The following is an 18036-nucleotide window of genomic DNA, read 5'->3' as shown; positions in this document are numbered from 1 at the left end:
TGCCATTTTTTTTATTAAGGTAGTACATGTGTGTTCTTTTCCCCCATTGCCCCCCCCCCAACCCCCGTTCATGCCCTCACCCCTCTGGTGTCTGTGTCCATTGGTTACGCTTACATGTATGCATACAAGTCCTTTGGTTGATCTCTTCTCCCTTATCTGCACCCTCCCCTACCTTCCCTCTGAGGTTTGAGCAAAGTTGAAAAAATTTCTGAACCACAGAATGTTTGTAGCCAAGTGTGTGACTGAGGCCAGCCTGAAGTCATGTCTGCTCCTGAGCCTCTTCTGTTTTAGTGCAGCTGCTTGGACACCCTAGGTCGCCTGCCACTCCTCCACCACTCCACTCCACCTTCCTAAGCAGCCTCTCTTGCAGAGCACCTGCCAGGGTTTGGCCTGGGAAGACTACTGGTGCTGAAGGCTCTGCCTTTTATTAGCTTCATAAGAGTCTTGCTCTGCAAATAGGATCCCAAATACTTTGATTTGTCATTATGTTGTGTTTGAAATTTTTTTTCTATAGTTCCCCGTTAGTTAACTCCATGAAGTATAAGCCTTATCTCCTTCATTGTTTCTGCCTTGAGCGATGGACTCTGCAGTGTTGAAAGGCATCTTTTTTTTTTTTTTTTTTTATGATCCACAGCAGACGCTCCCTTCTCCCTTTAAAAGACCAAAGGCTGCTGTATTGCATCAATTTTGGGGGTTACTAAGATTGTATGTTTTTCTAATGCTTCACATTAAATAATAATTTTGCTGAACAGTTCTTAAAATACTCACTGATAAATACTGTTAAATCATTGTTGAGCAAACTGTGCAATGCATATTAGAGGGGAGGGCATTCTCCCTTATGCCGGGACATGGATATATGTGTTACCTATGCCAATATATAACCCACCATTCACTCCAGGGCCAGAAGGAAGGATTACTGAAGATAAATTGGTTATCCTAATATTCTGATCATCGGTGTTGGTCTTTGCAACCAGCATCACTTTAAAGCAGTAGCTAATTGTTATCCCTGTCATATGGATAGCATTTGTCACTGTTAAGTTAAAGACAGAAATATTCTGGGTTAAGAAAAGCAAGTGTTTTAAAAACTGACAGAATTGTTGAGGGACCTTTGAAAACATTATGATAAATTCATTTAATCTTGTAGGTATGTGATGACTTGTTTTGGAAGAGGTGCCTGGGACATTAATCTTTAATCATTTTCTATTCATTCATGCAATATTTGCTATGTGTCTGATACTGGGAATAATGCAAACCTAAAAATAATTCAGATAATCTCCATTCACCAGGATTGTGGCATAATAGTTATATAGCTTAATGCAACCAGATCTGTTTTTCCAAACTTATTCATCTTTAATAAAATGAAAATGAAGTAAAGTATCTGAAATTTGAACTTAATTCATTCGTTGCTCCTTTGTTGGAGGGAACTGTAGAAGCATTAGCATATGGTTCTTTGGATAGGATCATAATGCCCTCTGGTGACTATTATTAACTAAGGACAACCTTAGTGTGGGGATCAGGAGAAATGCTATGGGAACCTACCCCGGTGACTCTAGTTCCCTTTTTAAAATAATTCTGTCTAGAAGAGGTGATATCCCATTAATAGGATCAACGTGAAAAATAACAGATTTAAAAAGGAACCGTTACTGTAATCATACCTAATGACATTCTTGATCCAGTGACTTCCAGAAACAGGCAAAGAGTTTTTAAAAACCTGACCGATCTGGAAACCATTTGATATGCCAAGTTCATTCTCTTAGCAAAATCCAAGTTCTTGTGCTCTAATGAGCTCTCAAAAGCAGTTTCAGTCCTACGCAGCTGATCGATCCTTTTAGAATTATTTTGGGATTCTTCGGAGTTCGTTCATGAGCCAAAGGGCAACACTGAGCAAAGCCAAGGAGCCCGACTGGTGAGTAGCAGCCAAAGGAGTTGGAACGTACATTAGCAGAGTGCTAATGCCCAAGCCCACCTGTTAGAGAGGAAACCAGGCAGTAAGTAAAGCAACAACCACAAATTCAGAGCTGAAACAACAGCATCGACAGCCACATACACAAACCTCTCTCTCTTCTCCCATCAGAGCATTAAAAATATATTTTTAATTTCATAAGTAAGGATATTTACAATGAAGTAAATTCAAACAAAAAACCCTAAAATTTCCCTTAATTATCCTTCACCCTATCCCAGTTCCCCTCACCAAAGATAGTCACTGTTACCAGTTTCTACACATTTGTACTTTTATATAAATGTTTTTTAGAAAAACATAGTTTTGTACTTTCAAAAAATACATTGTTCTGTCCCTTGCTTTTTTTCACTTAATATATGTCTTAAGAGCTTACTATTTTAAAATGTTATATAATATCCCACAGTATACATTTACCATAGTTGTCTAACTACTTGGGTTGGTTTCCAATTTTTCACCATTGCAGCAATTCTATAATGAATTTCCTTATAGATGTAGCTCTGTGCATTAGAATATCTCTAGGGCAGGCACTAATAAGTCCATTTGCTGGGCCATGGGATTATATATTTAACATTTTAAAAGATATTGCCAAACTGCCCTCTGAAAAATACCATATAAACTCGTGCTCTCACTAAGAATGTATGAAGGTATCTATTTTCTTATACCTGTGCCAATACCTGATTATCTTTTTCTTTCTCCCCCCTCCACCCCCCCCAATCTGACAAGCACAAAATGGCAGGAATTGTTTTAATTTGCTCCTCTGTGATCATGAGTGAGGCTAAACAGCTTTTTGTATTTATTGGCCACTCATCATTCCTCTTATGAGAATTGTGTATTGATATCCTTATTTTATCTTCTGGTTATTAATCTTCTAGTCTATTTTAAGTATTGAAAATATTTTCTCTTAGCCTGTTACCTTTCCTTTTTAACCTTGTTTTGGGGACGCCCTCAGGCCAAAAAGAAGTGGTTTATACCTGTGTATATGCCAAAGCCAGCAGAGTCGCTGCTGCCATCTTGGTCCTGCGAGGAAGGGGAATTCTCCGGGACAGGAAGTAGAGCGCTGTAATGGCAGTAACTGAAGTGATTCCCTGCGAGGGGGAAAGAGTCTCATCAAGCGCCAGTGGGAAGCGCCCACCCTGCTGATTTCCGCTCACCTTCCATGTATCTCCTCCAGAACCAGTGAGTAACCACCAGGCACCTCCCTGTCCCAGGCAGGGAGCCCCCTGCAGTTCCACCTCTGGTTTCTGCTCCTCAGTCTCCTTCCCACCCCTCTTCTGGCCACTTAAATGCAGGTGTGCCCCAGGTGCCACCTAACGTTCCTGCACCTATCCCTTTATACACACTCTCTCTCGGTGATCTTATCCACCTTCCACTGTGGTGCCCCCAGGCATGGCGCTCGAATTTTAAATCATTCTTTGCACTCTTATCCCTAATTTTACACCTACAGTAATCTTGTATTTTTAAAGCAGGGCTGACCCCAGCCCATGAGGGTTATTATTTTCCTGAGCGGTGAGTAGAGGAGGTGGTGGTGGAGCCATCTGAGTCCTCTGGACTTCTTTGTGTGGATGTATTGTATCCTCTCACTCTCAACATACCTCCATCTGTTGACATATCCCATGTCTAGCTCAGCACTCATTCCAATAGCCTTATTTTTGTTGGTCATGTTTTAAGCATGCCCCCAAAGAAACTTTGGAATCTTCCTTTATCTTTCCTCACCTTCCTTTCTACAGCAATATTCTATTCCTTACAACCTCTCTCAGTTTCATCATTCTTCTTAAACCCACTCCCACCATGAAGCCTTGAACCCCATCACTCTCACTCTCACCTGCATTACTGCTATAGCACTGCTGCTTCTCACTGGTCTCCTTGTTGCTCATCTTCAATTCATCATGCCAGAGTACCAGACCAATCTTAACATGACCCATAGCAGGCCCTAAGTAAATATTACTTAAATTAAACAAAAAGTACATATGATGCTCTTGGCTCCTTGGGGGGGTCCTGGTTCAGCTCTGACAGCTATGTGATCAGCATCCACTGTCTTCACACTCTCTTCTCTACTCAGCCTTTTATCTGCTAAAATGACTCTCCTATGTGTGTGCAGGATTCAGGGAGGTTATCATTTGCTAGATGGTAAAAAGCAGATTCAAACTTTAAGAAGCTGGCAGTATCCTGAAAGCCAGAAATTGGCTGGGAGGGTGTGTGGGTAATTAGGAGAAAAACAGCACATTAGAAAACTGATACTCAGTTTCCTCTTTAAAAAAAAAAAGGAAATCTGGCGCTCACTCTATCCTCTCACTGTTGTAATCAGTGCTTCGAACACCCCAAAACCTGTGAGCACCAGCCAGACTTACCAGAATTCGGTGATCAAACTGCACCATAGTAGGGTTCTCAAAAACATTCCTCAGGATGGGAGAGAAGGTGAAAAGGTCTTCTGGGATCCAAGATTCTCCCATCTTGGGGAAGGAGTTGTAAACAAGCCCAGCATCCAGTCCTGCCACAAAAGCCCCTGTATGCCAAGGTCAATGGTATTTATTAAAATGAGAGAAAGAGGGGGCCAAATATTATTCTGACACAGAAAAAGTTTATCTGGAGAGGATTAATGGGGGAAAAAAGGGACACATGTAATACTTTCAATAATAAAGATTAAAAAAGAAAAAGTTCATTATCCCAGAGTTAGATAAAAGGAAGTGCCTTATATAAGTGTTTACAGTAGGGGTTCTCAAACAGGGAATATACATCACAGTCACCATGAGAGCTTAAAAGAAAAACAACTATAGTCTCACTTGCTCCCACCCCAAGATTCTGGCATGCCTCCCCTGGAGGAATGAACTAGAAGCTCTAGAGAGACATGCTCCTTTGAAAAAATTCCTTAGTGATTCCCCCCACTGAGAACTACTGATCTATTCTGAAAGAGTTCTTCCCCCAGATATCTGCATAATTTACTCACCTTATCAAAAGATCTCCCCAATGATCCCATAAAGACAGTACTTCCCCACCCTACCGCTATTCCATAAAGTACTTTATTTCTCTTCACAGCACTGAACACTCTGACATACTGTTTTTGTTTATCTCTTCCCCAAGTGCTCAAAAAAATGTTTATTAAATGAACAAAGAAATGGAAAAAAACCACACGCTTATAAACTAAATCCTGGATATGTTACTGGCTACTAAGCACATAAACAGGGTATTCGTGAGTTATTATTATCAAATTATTATTTTGAGTCCATTATTTATGATCAAAGAGGATTTAGGGTTGTTTAGATCATATTCTTGATTCTGTAAATGCCATTTATCAAGTCAAAATTCATTTTCTTCCACCATGAAAAGAGGGAGGGGAGGGTTGGGGAGATCACTGGTTTGATGGTTTTATTTTAAAGCAGTGCTGTCTAATGGAACTTCATGGGATGATGACAATGTGCTATATCTGCCATCCAGTATAACAGCTGCTAAGCCACATGTGGCTACTGAGCTCTTGAAATGTGGCTAATGTGACTGAGGAACTAACCCTTAAATTCTACTTAATTTTAAACAATTTAAGTTTAAATAGTCACATGAGACTAGTGGTTATTGTATTGGATAACACAGTTCAACAATGAGAGAGGAAGAGGTATGATTTAAAGAATGAGAAAGATCTGCGTTGGCCTCTTTGCCCCAATGAACTCCCTACCTTAGACCACCTTGAGGGAAGGTCTTTTGTCTGACCCATCTTGTTATATGTGTAATAATAACAATAATGTTTACATAATAATAACAGCTAATACTTAATGTAGTTTTTGCCACATGCCAGGTACTGTTGTAAGCACTTCACATATTCTACTCATATTATTATCATCCCCATTTCACAGATGAGGTCACTGAGTATGAGAGGGTCTAAAGCTCACCCAAGGTCACTGAGTTCACAGGTGGTAAAGCCAAGATTTGAGCCCTAACCCGTTTGGCTCAGTGGATAGAGTGTTGGCCTGCGGACTGAAGGGTCCCAGGTTCGATTCCAGTCAAGGGCATGTACCTTGGTTGCGGGCACATCCTCAGTAGGGGGTGTGCAGGAGGCAGCTGATCGATGTTTCCCATTAATGTTTCTAGCTCTCTATCCCTCTCCCTTCCTCTCTGTAAAAAATCAATAACATATATTAAAAAAAAAAAAAAGAGCCAGGATTTGAATCTAGGCAGTGTGGATCCAGGCAGCTGCTCAATAATTTTGTTTAACTGATTTACACAGGATTTTTGGAAGGGAGGAAAGAACAGAAACAGAGGGTAAAGATGATGGGTATGAGAAAGGCAGATGTGAAAAGGAAATACGAAATTATAGTAAGAAAGGGAAAAGCACTAGGCAGGAGACCTGAGAGTGGAATGAAAATGGGCCATCTTGAAGAGTCCTACCTGACAGAGCTGTAAGGAACACTAGGCCTGTTGTTCCGTGAGCAAATCGTCTCAACCACAGGAGCTGACGGGTTTCAGGCAACTAAATAAAAAAATCACTCAAGTTAACAGTTCTGCAGGAACTACAAGAGGCAGCAAAGATCTCCAAGGCCAAAGCCAAGTGACAATTTGAGGTCAGATATTCTCTGACCCCTAAACGAGGTTAGGTACTCCCAGCAGATATTCTCTTCTGACACACATCATGTTTTATTAAATTTATACATTTACCACCTGTCTTCTCTGCTATCCTGTAAGTTTTGTGAAGGCAGGAACTGCCATCTGTCTTATTACAGTAGCCTTGGCATTAGGTGCTCAATACGTATCTATTTCATAACTGCATGATTTGCATTGTTCAGGTGGACGGGGAGGATGCTTCACCATGGTTAAAATGATGTGGCTTAAAATATAGGACTGGATTTTCATCTTGTGTGTGATATTTAATGCTTACCAAATATAATCAGATTCAAAATTGCATAAAATGCCTAGAGTGGAGATTCTGGCATTTAATGCCTATAGTGGAGATTCTTGTGTTTTTGGTAAAGTCAAAATTTATTTTTGCTATAGCCAACTTTTGATACCAATCAGTGAGTCAGCAAATATTTATGAAGAACTTTATAAACAGGTAACCATAAAGATACAGAAAGGTGAAGTCAGAGTGCTGCCCTCAAATGCTTTGCAATCTAGTACGTGAAGAATGAGGTATCATTACTGAGATTTTTGTAGCATGATGTCAGGGCTGTCAAATAGAACTTCTGCAATGACGGACATGTTCTAGTATCTGTGCTGCCCCCAATAAGTGGATAATGAGATCTTAAACCGAGGTTAGAGCAACTTAAAATTAAATAAAACGTTAATTTTATTTAAAGGTGAAGTAAATAACAAGTTTGTTTAAAGTTAATTTTATTTAATATTAATTAATTAAAATTTAAATAGCCACATGTAGCTAGTGAGCTACTGTGTTGGACAGCATCTCCAACTATATGTTTGACTATCTCAAATCCTTTCTGTAATTAGTGGAATATAAATAAATTTTAAAAAGAGAAAAACAATTCATTGATAATTAAAAAGTCAGTAGAGACTGTTGGCAATGAGTGTGTATATGTAAGTGTGTAGGTAAGTGTGTGGTGGATATGTATAGAGGTAGGTTGGGAAGCCTGACAAGAACTGAAAGGAAAGAATGGGTTGTCAGGATGTACAGCTATCAATATAGGCAATTCATTTTAGAAATTTGGCTTTGAAAGCCAGGAGAATAGGAATTTTTCAGATGTGGATTTGCCTACTGTACCAATGTTTCAACTCCATCTGGCTTCCCTGTGGGATGACTGACAAGTGAACATCTCCCGTCCTTGTTGGGATCCAGGCCACTGGCTCCAAGTACCTACTGGATGATTCTACTTAAAAGTTCTATTGACATCTCAAAACCTACTCCATGAACAGGTTATCCAGGTCAACCATGTCTTCAATACCTAAAATACTGTTCATTAAAAAAACCCCACAAAACTAGAAAAAACTTTTAATCGGCCTACTGAGAAAATACGTGTGGCAAGATCACTAAGTTTACTGTACTGTTCGGCCTGATGAATGGCAGGTCGCCATCTAAAGAACAAACAACCCACGATGGCTCTTGTGCACCACCACAGGGCCAGCACTCGCTCTTGTTCTAGCCTCCTTGCCTCGCCATTCCCACCCCTCCAGAGTGGCTGGGATATCTCTTATTGTTGGTACTCCGTCCCACTTTTTCTAAAATTCACGTTTTCACCTTTTCCAATAGGCAATGCTGACAAAATATTCCTCTCTTATACTATTTCTCCTTTGAATGAGTTGCTCCAGCTCAAAATAACTGCACATTTTACTCTGCAGTCTCAAAGCTCTCCAGTCCCAAAGTTTAATGTTCCTCTAAGCTTTGGTTTTATCTGGTTGCTGGTAAACTGGTAGATGTCATCAAGGGAATATGTACATTTTGACATAACTTCCTAGTAGAACCGGAATTACCTGTCAGCCGTGTGTAGAACTGGCAACAATATGGACTGACTTTTACCTTGTGCTGAGGAAGCAGCAGCGAGAGCGAAGTCCACAAGCTGGCGCAATAAAGAACCAGGGCTGATCCCAGGTGGGCAGCAAGGCGGTACTGACTGACCCGAGGGATGTCATGAGAATCTGGTTTTTCTTCTAATCCACTTTTCACCATATACCATCCCAACAGGCCCTAGAACCAAAAAGAGAAGAGGCAAAGAAAACAAGGTTGAAACTGTCTATTCAACTTTACTCTCGGAGAAAGTGAGTTATCGATTATCAGGCACACTCCCTACCTGACACTTCCTTTCCATGCCCCTCCCAAATCCTCTGTATCTCAGGAATCATGACTTAACCACATTTCCACATACAGCACCATAAATATTTAACTGCTGATTAGATTATCATTTTATTGAAGTATAAGTCAAATATAGAAAAGCATACAAAAGCTTATCTGTGGGCAAAACCTTACATATATTTGATATGATTTAACATTATGTGAACCACTGAAATATGAGAATACAAAGACAGCTGTTTCTATAAAAACCAGATTGAATGTTTTGGAAAGCTTGAGAAAGCTTAAAAACAACTACTACCAAGTTAGGTGGGAATAAAAAATTATAAAAGCTTTGTGGGGGTAAAAATCAGTAAGGCTTTGCAGTCAGATTGCTTTGCAAGTATCTAAGTTCTCACTTCTCTTAAGAGAAATGAAAATAAAATGATAGTTTATGGGGGTGTAAGATCTGAGCTTGAACTCCAATCAGAGGACTAAAAAACAGGCCTTGGCTCTTCATCCTATATAACAAAAGCCCAGCGACCAAATGGCAGACCAACCAGACGACCACGGCCCCTTGCCCGGCTATCCCTGTCCCTGAGCGGCCCCCCCACCCCAATGGGGGCAGGGCCAGCCGGCAAACCGCCTGCGGCCCCTTGCCCCGGCCAGCCCTCAACACCCCTAATCACTGCCTGGCTCCCTGGTGCATGAACATTTAGTGAAAGCACAAGAAAATAATGATCAGTCCCTTCTGTCCCCAACCAGAGTCTCCAGAGGGCTGTGCTAATACTGCAGCCAAGGCGTGGAATTCTCCCTCCACAGCCCGCGGCCCCAGGAGACCTTCCAAGTTAGCCAAAAAGGCGACCAGGAGACCTTCCAAATTAGCCAAAAAGGCGACCTAAGCATTAACGGGATGGCGGCCCTTTGCTGAGGAATGTAGAGAGGCTGGGTGGGGATTTTGTGAAAATGCGGTGCCTTGCAGATTAGGTGAACTTTCAATCTCTCTTTAAAAGGGACGGCAAAGAGGACCCACAGGCTGCCAGAAGCAACAGCAAAGGGTAGGCACATTCAAAATCAGAAAAACTTTTAAACAGACATGAAGATCATATTGGGAAACTGAGGGCAGAGCACCGGGAAGATGCAAAAATCATTAAAGGGCCAACATCCATCTTGATATACGTTTGCAAACAACACATAAACAACTTCATCTCATGGCATGTGAAATGCAAAACAGTTCTGTTGTGGGTTTTCTTTTGGCATCCTTAAAGTATAATTAGATCCAGCTGGGGGAAAGCTATAGCTTCCATCATTAGACCCCATGGCTGGCCCTGCCCAATGGGCTCCCATTGGGGTGGGCCAGCCGGACCCCACCAGTGCACAAATTCGTGCACCGGGCCTCTAGTTTTAAAATAAAGGTAATGAAAGTACATGTTTAAAAGTTAAGGTATGTATTATTATTCTATGATTCCCTGCTTTTACTAACTTTTTCAAGTAACCCAAGCAAGTGTCAGTTCCAATCATATAAATACTAGAGGCCTGATGCACAAAATTCATACAAGAGCAGGCCTTCCTTCCCCTGGCTGCTGGCACCGGCTTCCCTCTGGCACCCGGGACTTGGGCTTCCCTCCAGCCGCTGGCCTGGGCTTCCCTTGCAGAGGTATGCCCTGCCCACCCACCGCAGCCTGCCGGTAGGTGGCCTGAGTCTCCCTCTGCAGGGCGATCATGGGGCAATGGCTGGGTCCCTGACCGATTGCATTGCACCCGCCTTGGCTGGCCTGGTGCCAGTGGGTGTCATAGCGTGGTCCCGGATGGTCGTTCCGCTGTTCGGCCGTTTGGTCGATTTGCATATTACGCTTTTATTATATAGGCTAGCCCTGTCACCCCCACCCTGCCAGGACAATAGAATAATGTCAAAAGGTGGAATTCTCCCACCTCTTCTAAATATATGCTCCTTGGGAAATCTTTTTTGGGCATTTCTTCCCCCTTTATGACTACCCTGGATGTCCTATCTTAATTTCTTCTGCACAGAACATTGGAAGATGAAGTATAGAGTGTGATTTGCTAGCCCTCACTTTCTTTTTTCCATACCCTATTTGCCATCTACAATTTTCTGCTTCTCTTAGAGTCTGTCCTTAGTGACATTTTTTTTCCATTTTTAAACAAATTTTCATTTTGTTTTACCCTCCCTCCCCTAGTTTCTTTCTCTCTAAAATATATTTTTATTGATTTCAGAGAGGAAGGGAGAGGGAGTGAGACAGAAACATCAATGATGAGAATCATTGATTGGCTGCCTCCTGCACGTCCCGCATTGGGATCAAGCCCACAATCCGGGCATGTGCCATGACTGGGAATTGAACCATGACTTCCTGGTTCACAGGTTGATGCTCAACCATGGAGCCAAGCCAGCCAGGCATTCCCCTCTCCCCTAGTTTCCATTAGACTTTTATTAATGTCTAATTCCTTATTATTTGCTTCTATTGCCTATATTACATCTCTTCCAACTTCCACATTTCCTTCTATTTGGATCATAATTTCACCATTTCCACGTTAAATTAACCAACTCACTTCCTCCTGATCAAATTTTGATATTTCTTTGATGTTTTGATACTCTCCCTTAGGCCCTATATACTTTGACCCAAATACTCATGTCTTTTCTAATACCCCTTTTCTTGGCTCTCAGCCTCAGAGTCATTCAATGATCTTTTCCTACCATTTATAGTATACAGTACTTTAATACCTCTCAGCTACATCTATATTTTAAAATCTCTCATCCCACAAACTGTTTCTCTTTTGGAATTTTCTTTTTTGCTTCTACAGCCATTCTACCATAGGGATCCCCGTTCCGCACAGATAGAAAAAGGGAAGAGATGAGAATCCAGGAGAGCCATGGTGGGAAAGAAACTCTAATTCTTGTGACACAAAAATATATTTGAGTGCTTACTGATTCCAGGCACTAACCTAAGTTTTTTTGTTTTTTTTTTTAATATATTTTATTGATTTTTTACAGAGAGGAAGGGGAAGGGATAGAAAGTCAGAAACATGGATGAGAGAGAAACATCCATCAGCCGCCTCCTGCACAACCCCCACTGGGGATGTGCCCACAACCAAGGTACATGCCCTTGACCGGAATCGAACCTGGGACCCTTCAGTCCGCAGGCCGACACTCTATCCACTGAGCCAAACCGGTCACGGCTAACCTAAGTTCTTTATGTGCATGATCTCATTTAATATTCATGCAACCTAAACAGTAGGTACTATTATTATCCCTATTTACAGGTAGGGGAAGCAGAGCCTACAGAGGCTAGAACTTGCCTACTACGTGGTAGAGCTGGGCCTTAAAGCCAGGCATGCTGCACTAAAATCCACATGCTCACCTATTCTGTTAAAGAATGCCAACTAGGAAGCTCTTGGAAACATCTCTTGTTTCCCAAACTTGAATAAGTCTCACCTGGAAGCATACTAAACCACAGAGGGCAAGAACACGTCCTTTCATGTTGTGGCTGAGCCAGCCCTTTCTCCAAAAGTAGGCAGCAGGCAGGATGTATGCGAGGCCTACAAGCCGACCCCACATTCGGTGTGAGTACTCCATGTACCAGATGAACTTGAATTCCGCCAGTGTCATATCATGATTTAAGCTGGGTGAAAAGGGAAGTAAAAAAATAAGCAAGAGGAAACATCCATCTCAATTTTATTTCCCAACGGAATGCAGGAACTTTTCCAGTCCTGATGCTTGATAGGTCCACCCTCCTCCTCATCAGTGGCCTCAGGATCACTCTGGAATTGGAGGTTTAGCGTAGGAAGCTCACTAAACAGAGCCAAATACCAAGAAATAATGGGATCTAATCTTCTGACACGTTTAAATGAGCAAGAGACTGAGTGGATCTCGTGGGACATTTACCTGATTTTTTATAATACTTACATTTTAAATTCTGGAAATTGCTGGTATTTTTGGAATTCTGCTTCCCATTCCTCTTGGCTTGTAGGTGGCTTCATCTCCTTTATTAAATGCCAATCTACCATTGAGAGGCCAGACTCTGTCAATCTTAGGAAAGGAAAGAAATTAGAGAGAGAGAGGGGGGGGGGGGGGGGAGAGAGAATGCTCAATGATGGATTACTCATAAATAGTTTATGGCAACAAGTGGATCTAAAGGTAAACGTTTCATTGTTTCCTGACACCTATCTCTTCTCTTACTGCTTAGAATTTTGACAGAAACAGCAAAATCAACCCTAGACCAAGGAAATTTGCCCTAAATGCATAACCAAGGAAAAGAGATTTGATATAGGGTTCTTGAGTAAATTTAAAGACAGCAAAATTCAAATCTGTCAGTTCTCGTAACAGCCTATATAACACATTCAGTATTTGAAATAAGAGCACGGGGAATGTGGAGAAAATTTGAGAACACATACATAATTAAAACCAAAGGTATTTTCACCAAAAGGAGTTAGTGTAAGTAAAAGGCTGATTTTAGGCTTGAGGCAGGAAATGCACAAGAAGAGCCTGGAATATTTTATCCAGAAAGCAAGGACTCAAAGGTTACCAGGGTCCTGTCAAAACGACTCTGGAGCCAATTTGAGAGGTTCTCACTGACTAAGGATGGGACAATTTGAGCAAAACATCACTGCAATGGATTGAAACATACCAAGTATGTTTAAACCTATGAGCTCATAGGATACTTAAAAACGCACACTTTATTGTTTACCTTTGGAGGGTACGTGGGAACCAATTTATTATTTTGAAAATTGGTAAATAAAGGAAAAGAATCAAGTGTTTATCCTACTTTTCCTATATATAATGTACCTTAGGATAACCCAATTGTTGATGAGGGAAAGTTTCTCTTTAGAGCTGAGCTACTAGAATATTACAATTTTAAACTCTAATGAAATAATGGATCTGGGCAATGATCACCAATGGTGGTTGGCATCTCTAATAGACACTAAATATTTGTAAATGTTATAATCACCTATGAAGTGTTTTGCCCCCTGTCCCAACCTGAAGCTGATCAAGCAATAACCAGTTTACAGGAAATACCGGGGACAATGGGACTTGTTAGCCACCACCACCATTGTATGCAATCAGAAAAATCCAGACTGGGAAACTCTATAGGACAAATGATTTGGGTTTCTTCAATAAAAACTGCAAATGGGGGGGTGGGGGTGGTGAGGGGGGAAGGGGAGGTATAAAGAGACCCAAGAGGCATATGAACTAATTTTGATGTATCAAACTTATTTGGGTTTAATTCAAACTAACTGTATACAAAATTTTGAGACAAATTTGAGCTCTGATTATAGGGGGAAATATACACAATGTACAGCTAACAATTAAGATCTAAACCAGTCTTTATGAAGAGCTCCTTTTAAACTGATAAGAACAGATACTACACTTGATCTTAGCCAAAAGGCGGAGAAGCGATGAAGTGCTCCTTTTAAATAAACCCTAAACTGTTCTATGTCAGGGCAAGCTATCAGTCACATTCCCTCTTTAGGCCTCAGTTTCTGCATTTGTCAAATGAAGGAGCTAGACTACATGATTCCTGGGGTCCTTTCCCCCTTGGTCATCCTGTACCTCTACTGACGACCCAAACAGCTGACAACTGCTATGAGCAAATTACTCACCTAGTTACTCCACCAAGAATAACTGCTCCAGCCACTGTTCCACTGCAGACCAGGAGCCATCGGCCCACCACCCGCTCAGCAGCCTTTGAAGGGAGGGACACTGTACCCCTTCCAGATTGTAAAGCTACTTCAGAGATGGTGCTGTACTGCCCTGGCCTCAAGGGGATCCTGATCCCACAGCTGCAACCACACTAAGGATCAAGACAGATAAATTATAACTGGAGAGAGGGAAGGACCTCGCTTCACTGCTACTCACCCTAGTCCCACTGTGCTGTGCAACATCTCCACTGCTGCTGCCCCGGTAAATCATCTCTTCACTGGATTACTGTATCCACCTTCCTACTAGTTTTCCTGCCTGTAGTCCTGGCCTCATTCCAATCCATTGCCACACTACAGGAACCTTCTGATCTCTGCATACTTCCCCCAGACTTAACTCTACACCTAGACAGGGGTTCTTTTATTTCTTCTGAGGATCTTTAAATAAGACTTCTGGGACACCCTTGTTCCCTGATAGAAAATACAGGCAGCCTGGCCAGTGCGGCTCAGTCGCTGAGCATCAACCTGTGAACCAGGAATTCCCAGTCAGGGAACATGCTTGGAATGTGGGCTTGATGCCCAGCAGGGGGCGTGCAGGAGGCAGCAGATCAATGATTCTCATCATTGATGTTTCTACCTCCCTTCCGCTCTGCAATGAATATATATGTATATATGAAAATACAGGCATACCTCGTTTTATTGTGCTTCAATTTTTGCGCTTTGCAGATAATGCGTTTATTTTACAAATTGAAGGTTTGTGGCAACCCTGCATTGAACAAATTGAAAATTTCCCAGAAAGGAGTCACCATTCTAGATGCCATTTAGAACATTTGTGATTCACAGAGAGAGGTGAAAATATCAGTATTTTGGAGTTTGGAAATTGACTCCAACCCTCATGGATGACATTGAGGGGCTCAAGTCTTCAGTGGAAGAAATAACCACAGATGTAGAAACAGCAAGAGAACTAGAATTAGAACTGAAGCCTCAAGTGTGACTCAACTGCTGTAACCTCATGATAAAACTTGAACAAACGAGAAATTGCTCCTTTTGGAGAAGGAGAAAAAGTGGTTCCTTGAGATGGACTCTACTCTTGGTGAAGATACTGTGAAGACTGTTGAAATGGCAACAAAGAACTTAGAATATCACATAAACTTAGTGCTAAAGCAGTGGCAGGGTTTGAGTGGATTGACTCCAATTTTGAAAGAAGTTCCACTGTGGGTAGAATGCTGTGACACAGCATCCCATGCTATAGAGAAAGCATTCTCATGAAAGGAAGTCCATCAATGTAGTAAACTTCATTGTTATCTTATTTTAAATAATTGCTACAGCCAACCCAACCTTCCCCCTGATCGGCCAGCAGCCATCAATAAATATCAAGGCAAGACCCTCCACAAGCAAAAAGATGACGACTCACTTAAGGCTCAGATGATGGTCGCCAGTTTTTAGCAGGAAGGTATTTCTAAATTAAGGTATGTGCATTGAATTTTTAGACAGACTGTCACTGCACACTTAACAGACGACAGTATAACGAAGATATAACTTTTATATGCACTGGGAAACCCAAAAACTCATGTAACTCGCTTATGTGACATTCGCTTTATTGCAAGGGTCTGGAACCGAACCTGCATTGCCCCCGAGGTGTGCCTGTAATGCCCACTGCCGACCTCAGTTCGGAAGCCACCTCCTCTGGCTGATATTTTCACCTCTCTCCTCTGGGAAGTGTTCCCAGGCTATCCTAGGTCCGCAACAGGTCACTCTCAGCACACTTTAGGTTCCTCCCCGTCTCCCACTCAACTGTGAGCTGTGGGACAACGGGGCCTGGTCCCTTCTCTCCTGCTTCCTTTGTTTCAAACACAGGCCCCTTACCCAACAAACCTTCATAAATGAATTATAATAACTACACTGTGCCCTCCTCCAGGGCGGTAGCCTTTTGATAGGTTCTTTTGCTTCCCAGTTCCTAACACATAGCAGTCACTCAATGCAGCAACTGTCAGTGGAGGGGAGACATCCCTGAGGGCCAAAAGACCGAATCTGGTTTCCTGCTTCTAAGTAAGTAACTTTAGACAACTTAAATTAGGCCTCAATTTCCTTCTTTGCAGAAGGGAGTTACACAGTCCTTAACCTGGTTACCTGGGGACTTTTCGCAAGAATCAAATATCTGGATAAAATGTACTGAGCTTCTACTTTGTGCTAAGTGCTTAGGTATATTAAATGTGATCCTTCCAGAAGTCTTATGAATTAAGTATTGTTGTCATCCCCATTTTTAGAGATGAGGAAACTGAGGCACAGGAAGGTTACCTAACTTGGCTAGTAACTAACACACAGCTATAAGTGGCAGGTCCAGTGCGGAACGCAGGGGCTCCGGAAACAAGGACACGCGCCTAGATCTCTAAGGAGCTACGGAAACGTGATGTGGGTCATCTACCGTCTTTCTCCCCGTGTCCGCTTCCGCTGCGGTGCGGTACCTGCTTTCGAGGTGCCGCCCTGGGACCCAGGAGTCGGAGACACGGCCCCCCCATCAAGGCCTTCAAGGGCGGAAGGAGTAATCGCTGCATATTGACGACGGGGCCCGGCCGCCACCTCCACACCCCGGCGCTCGGAGGTCTCTCCTCTCTGCCTCGGGGAAGAAGCACTTCCGAGTCACACTAAAGCGAGCTCCTCCTCCCTAGACAGCGGGGGTGAGCAGTGACTGCGCCTGCGCCGTCGACTTGGCGTTCGCGGGGGCTGCTGGGGCGTGGACGTCAGGGGCGCGCGGAGGCGCGCGCAGCGGTGAGAACGAGCTTCCCTGGTCGCGCGCACCAAAACCCGGATCCGAGTGGAAACCGTAGCCTTGCGAGGGAGGACCGTGTGGAGGATGAAGAGGCAGGGGATGCCGTCCGGGAAGACCGGTGCGGAAAGGAGCGGGGCGGGGCGGGGACGGCTCCCCTCGCTGCCGGGAGCGGGCGGGCCTGCCGGGGTTTCTGATCGGCCAGTGGATTGATCGCGATTTCCCTCGGGGTCCCCTGCGCGACGGGTTCTGCCATTCCGGCTGTACACACGTGGGAAGGGGTGCCTGCGAAGGGCGTGCAGTGAGAGCGGCCCGGCTCTGGAGCCAGAGGTGTGGGTTCGAATCCCGGGGCCCCCGTGTATCGTCGTGCGATTGTCTTCAAGTTGGTTAACTTCTCCGAGCCTCACGTTTCGCGTCGCCAGTCGAGCATCGCTGTGAGCCCAGCGCCTCCCCTGTGCTGACCGCTCCATCACCTGCGGCTGCTGCAGCGGCGGAGGGGGTTCTCCGGAGCCGCGCAGCCACCAGGGGCAGAGCTGGCGGCCCGAGTCCCGCCTTCCTCCTGTCGCCCTGGGTAGGAGGCGTGGCAGGTGCTAGGGGTTTGGCAGACCCCTCCGTGAATTCCGGGTTCCTCCAAACCAGCAGTCCTCGGATCCCCTTTCCCTCCTAAAAATTATTGAGGACCTCAAAGACCGTTTTCATATAGGTTAAATCTATTGATACTGACTGTGTTTAAAATTAAAACAAAGTTTTAAAACAGTTATTAACTAGAAAATAACCATAATAAACCCATTACATGTTAACGCAAATAACCCTTTTTCTTCCCCCCTGAAGAACTGTTTTCCTCAACAAACAAAATGGAATAGTGCCGATGTTTTGTGTTTTTGCAGACCTCTTGACTATCAGGCTTAATGGAATTCTCATGCCTGTGTTCTTATACCTGCTTCTGCGTTCAGTCTGACA

General features: G+C 43.2%; 2 protein-coding genes and 1 pseudogene across 5 annotated transcripts in view; 1 reads left to right on the top strand and 2 right to left on the bottom strand.

Annotated features, from left to right (window-relative positions):
* Positions 1-570: 570 nt before the first annotated feature.
* LOC118669868 (cytochrome c oxidase assembly protein COX15 homolog) lies at positions 571-16969 on the bottom strand. Of its 4 annotated transcripts, XM_036336376.1 has the most exons (9): positions 16775-16966; positions 14274-14464; positions 12580-12702; positions 12109-12295; positions 8412-8579; positions 6335-6416; positions 4309-4463; positions 2932-3045; positions 571-1966 (listed from the first exon to the last, which is right to left on the bottom strand). In XM_036336376.1, exons 1-9 carry the CDS (start codon positions 16862-16864, stop codon positions 1835-1837), a joined length of 1242 nt encoding a protein of 413 aa, XP_036192269.1. In that variant the 5' UTR covers positions 16865-16966; the 3' UTR covers positions 571-1834. The 4 variants fall into 4 exon arrangements, with proteins under 4 accessions (XP_036192269.1, XP_036192272.1, XP_036192270.1 ...); XM_036336379.1 differs by lacking the exon at positions 14274-14464 and having other exon boundaries at positions 16775-16924; XM_036336377.1 differs by lacking the exons at positions 571-1966; positions 2932-3045 and adding an exon at positions 3073-3890 and having other exon boundaries at positions 16775-16969.
* The window catches only part of CUTC (cutC copper transporter), a 36887-nt gene continuing 21871 nt past the window's right edge, over positions 3021-18036 (top strand). Inside the window, 2 exon segments of the mRNA XM_036336380.1 lie at positions 3021-3083; positions 3086-3136. Of these exon segments, the coding sequence (XP_036192273.1) occupies positions 3023-3083; positions 3086-3136 (112 nt within the window). The 5' untranslated portion in view covers positions 3021-3022.
* LOC118670386 lies at positions 13916-14071 on the bottom strand (annotated as a pseudogene).

Source organism: Myotis myotis, unplaced genomic scaffold (genome assembly GCF_014108235.1).
Source record: "Myotis myotis isolate mMyoMyo1 unplaced genomic scaffold, mMyoMyo1.p scaffold_m19_p_15, whole genome shotgun sequence".
NCBI lineage: Eukaryota > Metazoa > Chordata > Mammalia > Chiroptera > Vespertilionidae > Myotis > Myotis myotis.
The sequence above is the reverse complement of the archived record's forward strand: the minus strand, read 5'-3'. Positions and strand labels throughout refer to the sequence as shown.

What these genes read in the sequence shown, in the direction of transcription:
- LOC118669868 (XM_036336376.1), bottom strand. Translation starts at nt 16,864, where the DNA reads ATGCAGCGATTACTCCTTCCGCCCTTGAAGGCCTTGATGGGGGGGCCG. An exon ending in TGCTGCTTCCTCAGCACAAG is followed by an intron (nt 6,417 to 8,411) that starts GTAAAAGTCAGT and finishes TTTTTTATTTAG; the next exon opens with TTGCCTGAAACCCGTCAGCT. An exon ending in TGGCTTTGGCATATACACAG is followed by an intron (nt 1,967 to 2,931) that starts GTATAAACCACT and finishes CCTCTCTAACAG; the next exon opens with GTGGGCTTGGGCATTAGCAC.